Here is an 18,562-nt window from a genome sequence, read left to right on the forward strand (position 1 = left end):
TGTGCATCCTGGTTTGTTGATATCCCAGAAGTCCATGGGGTGAATTTATCAGTTATGGAGAAAAACACTCAAACACCATGATTGAGTTCAGTGTTGACTCTGGTAGGCTGTACACATCTAGATACTCCAAAGACATGGCACCAACCAGCCGACTCGGCCGAGAACCCTCTAGCGTGTGTATGAGGCTTTACAGTGCCTTCATAAACAATAATGTATCAGACCCCGTTCACAGTAGGACATTGCAGTGCAGTGTAACGGACGCCTGGTAATGCGAAAAGTTGCTCTGCAATGTTAAATCAATGCGACGTTCACAGTGCATCCAGTGCAGTGCAATCTAACAGAGTGCAGTGTACGGATGAACAGTGAGAGTGAAGCATAATTTACATTGGCTGTATTCTTTACCGTATATGTAATATGCGTATAACATAGTCCGGCGCAGTGCTATCTAACAGAATGCGGTACCCCAATACAGTGTGTTACTGCATAATGCACACATGAACAGTGAGGTTGAAGCATACTTGTCATTGACTGTATGCTTCACTGTGTTGGATGCAATATGCGCATAACATGTGGTGAACATTTTCTGCTCGGTTGCGTTCCTGTTTTTAAAGGGAGAGCAACGTAAATCCCACTGTGAACTTAGCCTAAAGGTAAACGGATGACTCTTATGGATCTGGTAGCTTAGACTATTTGCTCCAAACTGGCACTCGCTTGTGGAATGATTATTATAGATCCACCTGAGTTCCATTGTCTTGGAATTCAGCTGGTCAGCAATTCCAACTCATTCATGCCAGGCTGGCACACAGGAAAGCGGAAACTTTGGTGTTGATCTCCCGCTGTGAACAGAGGATCCTCTTCTGCCACATACCACTGGGGCAACAGACAGTGGCCCTCATACAAAGGATCGGACTGAATTTCCACCTCTGTGAACTTTTCTTCACAAGCAGAAATAACTGAGAGGCCACATTAAAATCCTTCCTAATGAGCAGCCTCAGATAATGGTGGGATGTTTTTAGCTGGGTGCCAGCATGATGCTTGGGTCCCTTTGCCTATAATTACATTCCTTTGTTGTCGGAGACTAATAATGCCTTGCATGGTGACCCATAAAATCATGCATCCTCTTTGTCTCGTACTAATCCATTTAGATTTCATCCTGCCTATAAATGGTGCCATTATTTGATGTCAGCAGCTCATGCTCAAGACCCTGACAGGTTAAATCTGCTCAATATGCCCCAACCCGTGGATGCAAATAAGCAGGAGGAGAGGAGACCTGCGTCCAGGGCTCATCCCTTGCCAATTTACCCAGTGTGTTCACCACAGCCACAGGCTGCATGCTGAACTGTTACACAGGAAACACAATAATCTTTACTAAAGACAAAAAAAAGATGATAGCAGTAGTCACAAAGAAATACCTTTACATGTGTAGATTTCACACATTCCCCTCCTCACTTTGACCAGATCCACAGCCATATTTACAACATACAGTGATGTAGCAATAGGGGATGCAAAGGTTGCTACCGCATCGGGGCCCTGGACTGGAGGGGTCCACTAGGCTTCATCCATCTCATTAGCTTTTTATTGGTGCTGTGCTCTGCTGGTAATGAACACCTCTATATGTGCATTACATAGTAGTAATCCTTAACAAACGGTTTCCTCAGTCTGATTCCATCTCTCGGACACTACAGCTTTCCTGGGTACGTTTTGAAGCTCCATATCAATACAGTGGTTGGAGCCCTGCGTAAAACTCGCACTGGGGCCCCAAGCTCCTTTGTTACTCCACTGACTATATTGTGCTCATGAGTAACTGCTTAGGTCAGCAGATGAGAAGAAAGAGAAACAAGCAACCCATACAGTGGCCCAGCTACCATTGGATCAGGGCCGGTGCCCATGGTGCTCCCCCTCTAATGCTCCAATGGTAGCCGCATTGCTGTGTGCCCAGGGAAGTACTGGCACCAGTATTACACTTACCTGTCATGGCACATAGAGGTCCTCTCCTTCTATTACCTCAGCTTCCTTCTCCTTACATCTACTCAGCCATGTGCCAGTGCCAGTCCACCTTTCCCTTGACATCACATCAGCACCAGGCTGGTATCAGGACAAGGTCATACGGACACTGTGGGGAATGGTACTGTTGGGTATGGCATTGCTTTAGTGCTTGTGAAGGGGAGAGGAGATGGCAATCCCGGGGGGTTGTTGTTGGCACTGTTGGGGCTATACAGGCTATAGTTGGGGGGTGAAGGGTGAGGTTGTGCATAGGAAGTGTGTCAGTGCACTGAGCAGATTGGTGCTGGTAATCACAGTTAGGGCACAACCAGGGTTGGATTTCAGGGCATAGGGTTGCTTCTATCTAAAGGGTTGTTGGAAATAGAAGCTAAAAATGGAACGGGGAGGCTGCAAATTGGGAGCAATGCATGGAACAAAATTACCCCAGGCAGCTTTATATGAAAAGAGAGAGGCTTCTTTACATGGATGTTATGCATGGAAAAAGGGGGTTACACATGGGATGAGAAGGTGGCTGCAGAAAATGCAAGGGGTGGGTACTACAGTACATACCATACTTCCCAACTTTTTGAGATAAGAAAGAGGGACACTTAAGCCACGCCCATGTCACACCCCTAATCACGCCCCCGACACACATCGAGTTAAATGTACCATAAAGGTTTCATAAGAAAAATATGCTGTTTTATAATTCACACCACACTGGTCCTTTCTATCCTGGTTCATTTTCCTTTACATTAACACATTAAAATAAGAAATATATACATTTAAAGGACGGGAATAAAGTTTAGAGTCATTTAAACACATTTTCCAGTAGAAAAATACATACAGTGTACAGTGTCTCGCAAAAGTATTTGGCCCCCTTGAAGTTTTCCACATTTTGTCATATTACTGCCACAAACATGAATCAATGTTATTGGAATTCCACGTGAAAGACCAATACAAAGTGGTGTACATGTGAGAAGTGGAAAGAAAACGTACATGATTCCAAACATTTAAAAAAAAAAATAACTGCAAAGTGAGGTGTGCATAATTATTCAGCCCCCTGAGTCAATACTTTGTAGAACCACCTTTTTCTGCAATTACAGCTGCTAGTCTTTCAGGGTATGTCTCTACCAGCTTTGCACATCTAGAGACTAAAATCCTTGCCCATTCTTCTTTGCAAAACAGCTCCAGCTCAGACAGACTAGATGGACAGCGTTTTGGAACAGCAGTTTTCAGATCTTGCCACAGATTCTCGATTGGATTTAGATCTGGACTTTGACTGGGCCATTCTAACACATGGATATGTTTTGTTTTAAACCATTCCATTGTTGCCCTGGCTTTATGTTTAGGGTCGTTGTCCTGCTGGTGAACCTCCGCCCCAGTCTCAAGTCTTTTGCAGACTCCAAGAGGTTTTCTTCCAAGATTGCCCTGTATTTGGCTCCATCCATCTTCCCATCAACTCTGACCAGCTTCCCTGTCCCTGCTGAAGAGAAGCACCCCCAGAGCATGATGCTGCCACCACCATATTTGACAGTGGGGATGGTGTGTTCAGAGCAATGTGCAGTGTTAGTTTTCCACCATACATAGCGTTTTACATTTTGGCCAAAAAGTTCCATTTTGGTCTCACCTTCTTCCACATGTTTGCTGTGTCCCCCGCATGGCTTGTGGCAAACTGCAAACGGGACTTCTTATGCTTTTCTGTTAACAATGGCTTTCTTCTTGCCACTCTTCCATAAAGGCCAACTTTGTGCAGTGCACGACTAATAGTTGTCCTATGCACAGATTCCCCCACCTGAGCTGTAGATCTCTGCAGCTCGTCCAGAGTCACCATGGGCCTCTTGACTGCATTTCTGATCAGCGCTCTTCTTGTTCGGCCTGTGAGTTTAGGTGGATGGCCTTGTCTTGGTAGGTTTACAGTTGTGCCATACTCCTTCCATTTCTGAATGATCGCTTGAACAGTGCTCCGTGGGATGTTCAAGGCTTTGGAAATCTTTTTGTAGCCTAAGCCTGCTTTAATATTCTCAATAGCTTTATCCCTGACCTGTCTGTTGTGTCCTTTGGACTTCATGGTGTTGTTGCTCCCAATATTCTCTTAGACAACCTCTGAGGCCGTCGCAGAGCAGCTGTATTTGTACTGACATTAGGTTACACACAGGTGCCCTCTATTTAGTCATTAGCACTCATCAGGCAATGTCTATGGGCAACTGACTGCACTCAGATCAAAGGGGGCTGAATAATTATGTACACCCCACTTTGCAGTTATTTATTTGTAAAAAAATGTTTGGAATCATGTATGATTTTTGTTCCGCTTCTCATGTGTACACCACTTTGTATTGGTCTTTCACGTGGAATTCCAATAAAATTGATTCATGATTGTGGCAGTAATGTGACAAAATGTGGAAAACTTCAAGGGGGACGAATATTTTTGCAAACTACTGTATTTACACAGATCTGTACATCAGTCCTGAAATAGGGACAGATGAGGAAGAAAGAGGGACAGGACTCCCAAAGAGGGACTGTCCCTCCAAAAAAAGGGACAGTCGGGAGCTATGTCATACAGAAGTGGGCTGCACATGGAAGAAGAGCCACAAAAGCAAAGTGAGGAGAGGAAGTATAAATCCATGGGGATAGGGTGAAAAGGAATGGAAAGGAGCAGAAATAAAATGAGCTGACACAACATAACAGACTCGTGTGACTCTCTGACAGGCTGACAGAATTGTGTGTGACACTATGCCAAGATGGTTTATGTGTGGAGCAGCAATGACAAAACTGAACAGGCCACAAAGGTTTGTGTTCAGATAAAATAGCAGTGATTTTATTAATATGAATTTGTCCTCATTAAGAAATTGCTTCAATGGCCTCAATTCACGGAGCATTATCAAACGTTTATCAAACACTTTATCAAACGTTTGATAATTTACCTCATGGGTAAAATCTCATTTTGAATTCACTAAGGTGTTATATATTTGTTGAACTTTTTATCGGTAAAATATTCAATACATATATAATACCTTAGTGAATTTAAAATGAGATTTTACCCATGAGGTAAATTATCAAACATTTGATAAAGTGTTTGATAATGCTCCGTGAATTGAGGCCAATATCATAATCAGTAAATACAGCAAGTATTTCCGTGAGACTCATGCCATCCCCACATACCTGGTAATATTCCCACACGGGAAGCAGCGGAGCCTCTAATCACCGCTACTGTCCACATTCATGCACAATGTCAAACATCCAATTTGTTTCTGTTATAAATGTAATTATTTTACATAGGATGCTGTGATATCTGCTCAGAGTAACTGAAAGCTCAACCAGTCTCGTCTTACACAGATCTGTTCCTTCTGTCTCATATCTAATGTGTTTAGCTTTGGGATATTAATCTTCTTTCCTTCATTGAATGTATAAATAACACATATCTGCCCATGACATTTGTTACTGACGCTGTAGCGGGTTTGTTGTGTCTTCCGGCCCTTCCCAAGGTAACAGAGCAAGCTCTCCTATGTCACGACTCCCAATGATAAGAATAATAAATACCAAATCATGCATCACTTACGCCAATAGGATTAAAAGGGTCTCATGTTACTCTTTTATTGGAAATGCTTTGGAAGTTACAAACAAATGAGCACTAAATGAATTATAACACATACCTACGCTCGTTGAATGCATAGTCCACTCAGTTACCAGAAGTGGGGTGGCGGCAGGACTTAAAATGGGCACTGCATAGATCGCAATGTTAATTGAGGCTAAATATCGGGATTAGGCTGCTGGCACCTGATAGTTAGCATATTCAGTGGCGAAGGCAGTGGTTGTATTGGCGCCAGTTGCGACGGGGAGTGGTAGGTTAGCGTTACGCATCAGTATCAATGGATATTGCAGCAGGGAAGTCAGTTAGGGTTAGGTAAAGATTAGGTATTGGTGGGTGGTCCAGTTAAGGTTAGGCATCTGTGGTGAGAGGGGCCAGTTAGGGCAAGGCAACAGCGGAGGAAGGGGGGGCAGTTAGGTTTAGGCATTGGTCGGAAGGTTGGCTAGAGTTAGGCAGTGTTGGGGAGTTTGATTAGGGTTAGGCATCAGTGAGAGTAGGGGGGGTCGGCAGGGCTCAAGAGGGAGGGCTGGTGCGAGAATAAGGTTAGGTAAGGCCATATTAAAATTTTGGAAAAGATCCCAAATATTCTACTATCGTAATTATGCAGTAATTAATAGCAGAATATTTGTGATTTACCGATATTCTATTTGCGGCTATTTCCGACAAATCCTACTGCGCTTGCGCATGACGCGCTGGATGGCAGGGTAGGCAAAGAAGAGAACGCGTTGCCGGGGGCCGACTGTTAATTGGCCGAAAAAGAAACTAAACCTTGGCGGGGGACCGGAGGACAGTCGAGAAGCTGCGAGGCCACAGGACGGCTGCAGCCTGCAACCTCCAGACTAAAAATCTATTCAGCAGCACTGAAAAGGCTTAGTGTTTCTTTAACAGTTTCACAACATAAGAATTTTCTTACCCAACCCTCATTTTTAGCTGCACAGAAGAATACTGCCCAGGCATTTTTCCCTTGATGCTGTGCAAAGCATGATGGGATTTCTGATGTTGTTTTTCTCGTTCTGCAGTTTTGGTTGCTAAACATTTTTTTTTTCATTTTGAATATGAGATTTGAAGTCTAGCGAGTGCAGTTGGGAGGAGTGATCAGGACCAGGGGCGGACATACGGCCGTGCAGGCCGTGCCAGCACAGGAGGGCCCCTCGAGTTCCGTTTCTCCAGGGGCCCATAGGTGTCGCGGTGTTTTTTTGTTTTTTTTTACTTTTTTCCCCCTGGGGCCCCCGACTCGTATCCTCCCCCTCACCTCAGGTCCCCCCCCTCTTATTACGAGTGGCGGAAGAGCAGCAGATATAGCGAGGCTCTGGCAGGGTAAATCAGACACTAGAGTTCCAGCCTCCTGGTCTACACTGTCTCCTCTGTATGCCGCACCCACTTTTAGCTGCCTGTTAGGGGCCCACAATTGATATTTTGCACAGGGGCCCACTGCTGGCTGTGTTCGCCAATGATCAGGACACAGGACAATTGGAACTGTGTCTCATGCTCCCTGTCACCTCCTTTCAACCAAAAAGATGGCTGCCCCCATGAAATCACAAACATTTGCTTGTTCCTTTAAAACAGGGTGGGTAAGATATTATATTACCTATCTATTTTAATTAACATAACTAATGTACAGTAACTTAATGACAGTATGTTTTTTTAGGCTAAAGTTCACCTTTAAATATCCTCCGACTCTATGCAACTAATACTATAATACTATACTAGATTGATAATGACAGAATTGCTATGATACTAGTATATTACTAACTGCATCTTTTGTGATGCCTTTGTGTTTTCATCCTGTAATAACTGACTTTAACAATCCTGCTTGTATACTATTGAACGCTAAAATGCTTGTAATTACTGTATATTGTTGCAACTCAATAAAAAAAAAACCTTTTGAGTAAAAAAAAATTGGGATGATGATTTATATTGTATTTTCCTCAGTAGAATTAAAGCAGACAGTTTCACAATGTTTGTTCTCTCAGTTGATTACTCAAAACAGCTTATATTTCACTCAATTAGTTGTTTGTAAGAAGTACAGCAACAGATCTTCTGTATAACCATGTTCAACAAAAGCCGATTGCACCCGATACTTGTTCGCTTTGAACGACCATCATGACGGACCCAATCGTGGACGATTATTCTGATCATCATTGATCCTGCACTAATTATCACGATCACATCATGTTCGCACCCGTTGTTTGTTCCCACTGTACGTGATTGCGGAAGAGGGATCAGGGAACGATCATTCGTCATTCATCGTTCATCTAGCTCCGCCCAGAGTGTTGTGGCATCATCTTGAGACCAGGAAATCACCGGACTGTACTGTTCACTAGCGTGGGGTGCACCGAACCAGTGAGAGCTGGAGGCAAAGCGGGACGCCGCGATCCCCATCTATAGGCAGTGCCCGGTTGGACAGCTGCACTTATGATACATGCTGAATGCTACCAGGGCTGCCATCAGAAATGTTGGGGGCCCTCACACATCAAGCCTTGGCCCCCCCTCCTCCCTGGGCCTACCCACTGGCTGCTGTGCCCACCCACTAGCCACCCCACCCCTATGTCTGTGCAAGAAGTGCGCAGCGGCCAAAAATTTGCATGGCTCCGACACTGATGAAAGTAGCATGCACATCTTGATGCGGCAAAAAGTGGGCATGGCCATGGCATATTGTGGGTGGAGCCAAACAGGGGCGTAGGAATAGACCCTGCAGCCCCTGCAGTTGCAGGGGGGCCCCTAGCAAGTCAGGGGCCCGGAGGAGGAAAGGCTGTCACCACCGGCGTACCTACCGGGGATGCGACTCTCTCAGCCGCAGGGGGGCCCGGCCGCCCGGGGCTGCTCTGGGGCCCGCTCACTGTGCGTGGGGGGAGCGCTGCTCTGGACCCCCCAGCAAGGTGCTCAACTGGCCGCAGCGTCTAATAGACGCTGCGCCAGTTCATTCCCCGCAGCCCCGCTCCACCAGCAGCCTGCATAGTCTCCGGCAGGCAGAGCAGGGCTACGGCAAGATGGCCGCCGAAGAAGCCCTACACTGGAGACTATTTGTGTCTCTAGTACAGGGCTTTGGCAGCCATCTTGCCGTAGCCCTGCACTCTGCCTGTCAGCGCGGGAGATGTGCTGCAGGAGAACTCGGGGAGCTGCGAGCCAGATGCCGGGAGAGGAGAAGACTTCTGTCAGGTAAGTGAATTGTTTTTTTTTCACAGGTGCATTTTTTTTCTAGTGTCTGCTGCCTACATTGTGATTTTCTGGTCACTGCTGCCCACATTGTGATTTTCAGGTGTCTGCTGCCCACATTATGATTTTCTGGTCACTGCTGCCCACATTGTGATTTTCAGGTGTCTGCTGCCCACATTATGATTTTCTGGTCACTGCTGCCCACATTGTGATTTTCAGGTGTCTACTGCCCACATTGCGATTTTCTGGTGTCTGCTGCCCACATTATGATTTTCTGGTGTCTGCTGCCCACATTACGATTTTCTGGTCACTGCTGCCCACATTGCGATTTTCTGGTCACTGCTGCCCACATTGCGATTTTCTGGTGTCTGCTGCCCACATTGCGATTTTCTGGTGACTGCTGCCCACATAAGGATTTTCTGGTGACTGCTGCCCACATTAGGATTTTCTGGTGTCTGCTGCCCACATTACGACATTCTGGTGACTGACTGCTGCCCACATTAGGATTTTCTGGTGACTGCTGCCCACATTACGATATTCTGGTGACTGCTGCCCACATTAGGATTTTCTGGTGACTGATGCCCACATTGCAATTTTCTGGTGACTGCTGCCCACATGGCGATTTTCTGGTGACTGCTGCCCACATTGCGATTTTCTGGTGAACTCTGCCCACATTACGATTTTCTGGCCCACATTACGATTTTCTGGTGAACACTGCCCACGTTACGATTGTCTGGTGAATGCTGTCCACGTTACGATTTTCTGGTGAACGCTGCCCACATTACGATTTTCTGGCCCACATTACGATTTTCTGGTGAACACTGCCCAAGTTACGATTGTCTGGTGAATGCTGTCCTTGTTACAATTTTCTGGTGAACTCTGCCCACATTACGATTTTCTGTCCCACATTACGATATTCTGGTGAACGCTGCCCACATTACGATTGTCTGGTGAATGCTGCCCACGTTACAATTTACTGGTGACTGCTGCTCACGTTACTATTTTCTGGTGACTGGTGCCCACATTACGATTTTCTGGTGAACTCTGCCCACATTATGATTTTCTAAAGGCCCACATTACGATTTTCTGGTGAACTCTGCCCACATTACGATTTTCTGGCCCACATTACGATTGTCTGGTAAAATGCTGCCCACTTTACAATTAATTTACAGTGAAACGCTGCCCCATTACGATTATTTGGCACCTATGGGGGGGGGGGCCCCATCCAAATATTCGCAGGGGGGCCCAGTGATTTCTAGTTACGCTCCTGGAGCCAAATACTAGCAAAATACAGGTAGTCACCGGTTAACAAATGAGAAAGGGACTTGTAGGTACGCTCTTATCCTTTTTCCGTTCTCTTTTGCCCTCTCTTTTCTTCCTGTGCCTCTTTTGTCCCCCTCTGTCTCACCTCAGTTTGTGTCTCTTTTGTGTCCCTCTGTGTGACCTCATGTTCCAGTCTCTTCTCTTTTCTCCCTGTGCCTCTTTTGTCCGCCTCTGTTCCCCCTGTCCTTCTTTTATCCCCCTGTGTTACCTCTTGTCCCCTTCTGTCTCAGCTCGTCTACCTCCCCTAGCCAGGTATAAGTGCCCCTATAAGTGGCGCACGGAGGGGGTTGTTCTGGGTGTCTAGAACACCCCCCTGCACCGAGACCGGAAGTGGGGCTGCCGCATGGCCCGGCCGGCTGGGGAGAGAAGACAGAAGAAAATGATGGAGGCGCCAGCCGCGCTAATAAGGGATGCGGGAGCCGGCTTTATTCCTCGCTCCCTCCCTCCCTCCCTCCCTCCCTCTGAATGCCCCTCACCTGCAGTGAATGTGTGCCGGCTCCCCCATGAGTGTGTGCGCAGCGGAGCGGTAGGTCCTCTTACCGCAGATCAGGCGCACCAGCAACTGGAGTCTCATGCTTCCTGTTTACCATGACGTCACAGGAAGCAGAGAGACTAGTTGCTGGTGCGCCTGATCTGCGGTAAGAGGACCTACCGCTCCGCTGCGCACACACTCATGGGGGAGCCGGGCACACATTCACCGCAGGTGAGGGGCATTCAGAGGGAGGGAGGGAGGGAGGGAGCGAGGAATAAAGCCGGTTCCCGCATCCCTTATTAGCGCGGCTGGCGCCTCCATCATTTTATTCTGTCTTCTCCCCCGGGCAATCTTCTCCCCACACAGGGGGCGGGCACCTTCCTTCACCTATCTTATACTGGGGGGCATATACCTATCTAATCTATCCTGGGGGGCATATACCTATCTAACCTATACTGGGGGGCATATACCTATCTAACCTATACTGGGGGGCATATACCTATCTAACCTATACTGGGGGGCATATACCTATCTAATCTATACTGGGGGGCATATACCTATCTAACCTATACTGGGGGGCATATACCTATCTAATCTATACTGGGGGGCATATACCTATCTAACCTATACTGGGGGGCATATACCTATCTAACCTATACTGGGGGGCATATACCTATCTAATCTATACTGGGGGGCATATACCTATCTAACCTATACTGGGGGGCATATACCTATCTAACCTATACTGGGGGGCATATACCTATCTAACCTATACTGGGGGGCATAGCCCTATCTAACCTATACTGGGGGGCATAGCCCTATCTAACCTATACTGGGGGGCATATCCCTATCAAACCTATACTGGGGGGCATATACCTATCTAACCTATACTGGGGGCATATACCTATCTAACCTATACTGGGGGGCATATACCTATCTAATCTATACTGGGGGGCATATACCTATCTAACCTATACTGGGGGGCATATACCTATCTAACCTATACTGGGGGACATATACCTATCTAATCTATACTGGGGGGCATATACCTATCTAACCTATACTGGGGGCAACTATATGGGCTACCTATACTGGGGGGGACCTATAGCTGGCTACCTATACTGCGGGCACCTATACCTGTCTCCACGTTGGGGGCGCATTTTACGCCCTCACCCTGGGTGCAATTTAGCCTAGAAACTGCTAGTATTTGGCTCCACCCACACCATATTTTGGCCACGCCCACACACCACTTTCAGGAACCCCCCCCTTGGAAATCCTGGATTTGCCCCTGCCTATAGTGCTGGAATGCGGTGTGCTGGTTAGTGAGCCACAGGTTTGCAGCCAGCACATGCGGCCTTTCCAGCGCTTTGGGGGGGGGGGCCCAGGGCCCCCAGAAGCCCTGGGCCCCTCACTGCAGTATCAGTTGTCCCCCCCTGATGGCTGCCCTGAATGCTACTGTGACTTCATGAGTGTAAATCTTTTTTGCGCGAGAAGCGTCCTGTTATACAGTTTTACACTATGAGATTGTCTTTATCTTGCTTTTTATGGAGGATTGAATAAATATATTATCAGAAAGCTACAGTGTGAACCTGAAGTTTATCCAAGACCTGGAAGGCTTGGTTCCAATTACACGCTAGATCCACCTGGCTGTGATGTGGTTATTATCCAGTGAGCCCCTTCAGGGCAGGTGCACACATAGCACAACATGAAAGGTTGCGTTTTATGTCATGTGCGTTTTTTGTGTGTGCGTTTTTACTGCGTTTTTGGTGCATTTGTATTAGTGGTTTTTACTGCAGATGCATTTTTCAAGCATTTTGCTTGTGTTTTAATGCGTTTACATTTCACATATACAAAACGCATATGTGTTTTTTTTAATGGTGTTTTATGCAAATAATTAGGAAGACAACAGGAAGCGGAAATACATCACAAATTATTTTTATAAAACAACATGTAAAACGCATACCATTGCGTTTCCATTGACTTTCATTATGTGCATTTTTGCATATCATGCAACAAAACCAGCGTTTTTAAAAACGCACGCATACAAAACGCATTTGCGTTTTTTTCCTGCGGCCCATAGACTTCCATTAGCGGCAAAAACGCAGTGTTTTCCGCAACGCTAGCGTTTCTGCTAAGTGTGCACCTAGCCTCACTGTTGGTGGGGGGCTCTGTGTCTGCACCAAGGGTGTATCTGGAGTGGCTTTACAGACACTTGGGTGCTATGTTCTTTCAAACTGATAAACCCTGTCCTATTTTACAGTTTTACGCTATGTTAGGTTTGCTTTGTTTATAGGTTACAGCCTTCTGTTTCCTGGTGGTGAGCGCAGTGGAAAATATCTGTTTTGACATACTCAAATTATACACTGGGTGGCGTGATAGCCGCAATTAGCATATCGGTTTATGGCACACTTTGTTAGCCCTGACAGGTTCACTTTAAATTTGTTAACGTGCTTGGAAACCTTGCCTATTTCTAGCTTTGCCCAACACAGTATAGATATTGAGATTCTGTGATTCACTGTAAGGGATTCAAATAGAACAACACAGGTAAACAAGAGTTAAATGTTCACAATGTTTAGCATGTAGTGATAACAGTTACTCTTTGATGACAAGCTCACCTGCTGCCTGCACTCTTGCCCGCCGACTCACCACAGATCCAAATCGGTTTTGTGCCACACAGTCATAATCTCCCTGGTCAGAAGATCCATCATCTTTAATGTTGTTGAAAGATGGAAGGTAAAGGGAGCCATTAGGAAGTGGGAATGCGTTTGTCCCAGTCCAGAGTGGAGATCCATTCTTCCTCCAGGTTATGGTGATTGGCTGGACACCATCGGCAGAGCACAGCAGAGTTACTGACTGCCCAGGGATGGCAACCTCATCATTAGGCTCTTCTGTGAACGCCAGCTCCACCGACTGACCCAGACCTGATGGAAAAGAACAAGGTTGGATCAGGTTCATCAGAACATACTGGACAATCATCAAGAATTCTCTTATCAAATGTGCAAATTTACAACAAATTTGCTTAAATGACTTATTTGCATTAGAAGCAGTTCAGTTAAACTTTGCTACTCAGGGTATTTATTTAAAATAAATTAGCCGTCATGTACTAATTGGAAGGAGAAGCACATAAACTCGATGTTCCAGATCAGAATGTTAGGTTTATATTCGCATAGGGAGTTTAGCTGGCAGATCTGAGGAAACACAGCTAGTAAACTACACAATCCATGAGGCCTGATTTACTAATGCTTTCCAGGGCTGGTACATGCTAACTAATGCAACTACACAAACACTGATTCATCAACTTTACAACATCCCTTGCAATTGTACAGTGTGACCCAGTTATTGTTTGAAAACTTTTGCTACCTAATAGCAGACATTATTTACTTGTCCTAGGTCTGGTTTTCAGAAACCCTAGCCTCACTCACAGCAGACCAATTGCCAACAACGGTACGGCGGGTCCTTGGTCGCTTTCCTGCCTGCCACAGATCTGCAATCCAGCCACCCTGCACCAGCACTGGAACGGATGGAGGCCAGACCCCCGCGACCCACTAGAGCCTGTAAACTGGCTTCTCTCGCTCAACGTGCAGGTGAGAACCTCTGCAGCACAGCCCCCTCCAGCCATCGGGGACACTCCAGCCTGAGGTCAAACTGGATTGAGCACTTTCCATCCAGATCAGGCTGAAACTGCTTGCTCCGCAGCTCCGTAGCCCTGTAAGGCTTAGAGGACTACTTTGTGTCTTCCAGCAGACCAGATCACTTTGGCCTTCAGCATGGACAGTCACTGTGGATAAGTTCCACAAAATGGGACTCTGTCTCTCTTTTTCTAGGACACTCTGGGGGACCTGAATATCGCTGCAGAGCAGTCGAGCGCCACCGACAGAGGGGCAGCTCCGCTCACATAGTGTTCAGTCTACCCCCCTGGTCCGTCTCATCTCTGTTTTCTGATTTTTCTGATCTTTGTATATGACTACTTATGCATATTCTCCTGAACTGTATGCTGCTTCTTTCTACTTGTTTAAAACTGTACCATCACCGACCCTGTATGTGCCAAAAAATAATTCCGGGTACAACTCCTGTTGTACTTGGCGAAATAAACGTGATTCTGATTCAATGATCTCCAACATTGTCCAAAGTTAGTAAGTCAGGACTTACAGTGTACTCGAGAAGATATGTGACATGATGAGATAAACGTGTATGGACAATATAAAACATATAAATAACCAGGCTATTTTACATGTGGTATTTTGCTGCCAGAAAAAGTTCATTTCGAGAAATGGAAGTGACAGCTTCTGTCTTGTCGGTACCTTGTCGGGAATATAGTAAACATCACTGATAAGCAAATTAGAGCCATTAAAGTTTTCCTGGCAGAATACAACTTTTGAGGGCAGGGAAAAAGAATAGAAAGAATTGAAGGTCTCACTTACAAAGAAAGGTTAGACAAGCAGGGCACAATTACTTACTTACAAAAAAAAAGATGACTTAGAGGTGATCTAGTTAAAAATGTATACTGTACATGCAGTACTTAAAATGGCAATAAAAAAATTGCCTAGGTCTTTACAAATGACAAAAGGATATGAACTGTGTATGGAGGAAAAGAGATTTTACCACCTGCTTATAAAAGCTGCTTTTCAGTTACAGTAACAGTAATTAAGATGAAAAATACATTAGCACATTAGATAATGGTGAAACATTTATTTTCAGTTGAGAAAACATGTTACCCCTATTCCTTTCCCTTTGTCTAAATCAAGGTGCAGAGAAGCTAAAGAGGTTCAGCTTGATGGACATATGTCCTTTATCTGTCTAGATAACTGTATATAACTATGGGGCATATTCTATAAACATTGGTAAAATTACCATGCATGTGTAGCGTATGGCAATTTCAACATATGCCCAAGTGAAAAAGCACATATTGCGAAAGAAGTGCTATGTTTGCTGTGTCCGTTACGTGAAGACCTGTAAAATTGCTGTGCGTTGGGTGCACACTGAAATGTTTCTGGTGTGAATATGTCCATGCTTACTGAGTTAACTTGTACTTATTAGGTGTTTTTGAGTCAGCATTGTTTCTCAAAAAAAAAAAAACTTTCACAAAAATAATTTTTGTGAGGTTTTTGGTTTTTTTTGCACTAAGTAAAACTATTTATCGTAACCAATGTCAGCCCCTGGGGCTTATGAAGAGAGTGCAGAAGCTCCTTTCTTATGGCTATTCGCCAGGACCAAGTGGTGTTGAAGGAACAGTCAACTCATAACTTTTGAAGGAGAACAAAACTGCTGGCTAGCCACTGTTGAAGTTAACAATGCTTATTTGCCCAAGACCCTGACTGGCCTGTGACAGCGTTGCCTGAGGTGGTGGTGCTCTTTCTAAGCTGTACCTTTAGCCCAGTGAATCAGTACCTGGGGTCACACATAACAGATAAACATATACTCAGAAATACAGCTTATTTTGCTTATTTATTTTTTTTACAATATTCAATGACAAATTATTTACTTAGTGCTTGCCCACTGTAAAATCTTTCTTCTCCCCGATTTACTGCATGACATTTATTGCAGGCAGCAATGTTTTTAGTACTGGCAGGGGATTTCTGCAGAATGATAATTTACTGAGTGTTCTAGAAGCAGTAGAAAACATCTCTGGTCTCCCAGAATGCTCAAGGTGGGAGGGAAGGGTAGAGAGAATTCAACATAATAAACAGCCTAGGCTAAGCCCCAGTGGGTAGGAGGGGCTACATACCAATATACACCAATATATGAAGTGTTTCTGATGTTTAAAACCGGGATATTTACCATAAAAGTCGGTATCCGGGATAATTTACTGCATTCTACTATGCTTCGTTACGGTTCCAAGTTAAGATTACGACATATATAACAAATGTTTTAATCTTTACTGTGAATGTTAATTTTCCATAAACTGCCATCAAACCCAAGGCAGATTTTGTTCCAACCGTCTCCTTTTACATAAAGATTGCAGTGTTCCTTTTCAAAAGCAACAGATGTATCAAACATCTCCCTACACTGCATTCCAAGACTGATTCTTTCCTGTGCATGTCATCTTAATGAATCCAGACTTGCATTTATCAATGTAAACTTGTAGTGACATTTCAGGCACATATGTTGTAGCATTTCAACAGTTGTAGGCTGTGATGGCTGGAAAAATAACTCTTTCAGTTCTGCACTTGTAAATCGACATACAGGCATTCCTTGTGTATTATGTGTTGGCAAATGCAACATATGTAACTCAACAATAATTAAAGAGGCACTGTAGTGACATCTAGTACAATGCAATAAGTGATTCAGCATACCCACTTTTATGGTAATTGTTCTGGTTTCAGCATCATCAGATATACTGTATTTACTATGACTATAAATTGCTGTATATTGGTATGTAATCCCAACCTCCCAGTGATGCGGGATTCTCCTCTCAGAGCATTCTGGGAGAACAAGAATGTTTTCTACTAGCTTCAGAAGTCTCAATAAACAAACATTCAGCAGAATTAAAGATATGTCGCCTGCAATGAATCGTAAATCGGGGTAAGGAAAGATTTTACAGTTGCTAAACACTGACTAAACTGTTTATAAATTAATATTTCTTAACAATAAGCAATTGTATTCATTAGTTTATTTTTACTGCAGTTCCTCTTTAAGTGAGTGAAGCCCAAACAAGCAGATAAATGGGATATATGAAAGAGAGGGAGGTCCTCCCATTTGTCACTGTTATGTAATGGTTGTCAGTACTGATTAGTGTCACCCAGCAAGGATTACATTTTCTGAGGAAGCCGCCTGCTACTGGAGGGCTGTGCAGTGACATAATCTTGTCCCCATCCTCACCTATCACCATTCAGCTTCAAACCATCCCTACTCCTCCCGGTCTATTTGTTTCATTTGTCACCCTGTTCCCATTCAGTCCTTTACCATCCCCACCCAGTCACCTCAACTTCTTTATCATCATCATCTACATCTACATATCAGCCTTTTAAACTCAAAGAACAAAAGTATGAAAGAAAATTATATTGTACAAATAAACAAAACCACCCCCAAAAGGTATAGCCATATAAGCTACAGGGTCCTGGAGCAGGGACATCACACACTGGGATTTTAAAGGAAGGAGTGACAGAGAGCAACTTAGTACTAGTGAATATGTATGTATAACGACCAAGCTATCAGATGTCAATCAGTGGAACTCATCTATAACACTCTGATAGACAAGTATGCAAAATAAAGAATAAAAAAAACGTAAAGACAAACCAATAGAACCACAATTTTAACAAAGCATAATAATTTGCAGGTGCAGACAGTAGCATGTATAGCAGCACTAAAACCATTATTGTTTCCTAGGGCTGTACTGAAGAAATCTCCCTCTTATCCAATAACACCCCCCCTTTCATTATTTGTTGTGGTGGTGTACAAAGCATGTGCATCATGCCACAAGAAACTGTAGAAGTGGTCTTACTGGGGCATATTCACGAAACTGTGGTAATATGCCACAACGCATGTTATACTAACCATGAGGGTTGTGCTACTTTCACAGTGCAACTTGCGCAAGTACTAGGAAATTTAGCATGTGTTAGGCATAGCACATGGAGAGAGGTTGGAGTTTGGCTACATTTGTGGGATTAGGGTGGCTTATGACACCTAGGAGAGAAGTTTTCTGGCTACCAGGGTTTATATTTAATGTTAAACCATGTAATCAGGAGACCGGGCTCTGCACAGTGAGGACAGCTAGACATGCTGTGTATTCTGCTGAAATTTCTGCAATAAAAGGAAAATGGCATTCCATTTGGTAGAACCTGAGTGTCTCTGTGTGTAAATGGTGCTGGTTCTCTGGACTGGATGGATAGTCCCGTTTGCACAAGGTGGTTCCCATTGTATACAGCCCTATTTTGTTTCAGCTTGCACACATTATCTGTCCCTTCTGACATCCAGAGCCCATTCATACCTCTGCACTTTTAATGCACCTGAATTTAAGGCACGCTTTGCATGCACTTTAAACAAGCTGTTCTGGTTTCAATGCTTTAGGTGAAACTTACTCTAAGTATAGGATGCATAGAAAG

At 44.6% G+C, this 18,562-nt stretch overlaps 1 protein-coding gene across 1 annotated transcript in view; it reads right to left on the reverse strand.

The window, feature by feature from the left end:
- Positions 1-18,562, reverse strand: part of IGDCC3 (immunoglobulin superfamily DCC subclass member 3) — a 194,830-nt gene that overhangs the window by 123,636 nt on the left and 52,632 nt on the right. The window contains exon 2 of the mRNA XM_068272436.1: positions 13,136-13,441. Coding sequence (XP_068128537.1) covers positions 13,136-13,441 — 306 coding nt within the window. The remainder of the gene's footprint in view (positions 1-13,135; positions 13,442-18,562) is intronic.

This window comes from Hyperolius riggenbachi, chromosome 3 (genome assembly GCF_040937935.1).
Source record: "Hyperolius riggenbachi isolate aHypRig1 chromosome 3, aHypRig1.pri, whole genome shotgun sequence".
Classification (NCBI taxonomy): Eukaryota; Metazoa; Chordata; class Amphibia; order Anura; family Hyperoliidae; genus Hyperolius; species Hyperolius riggenbachi.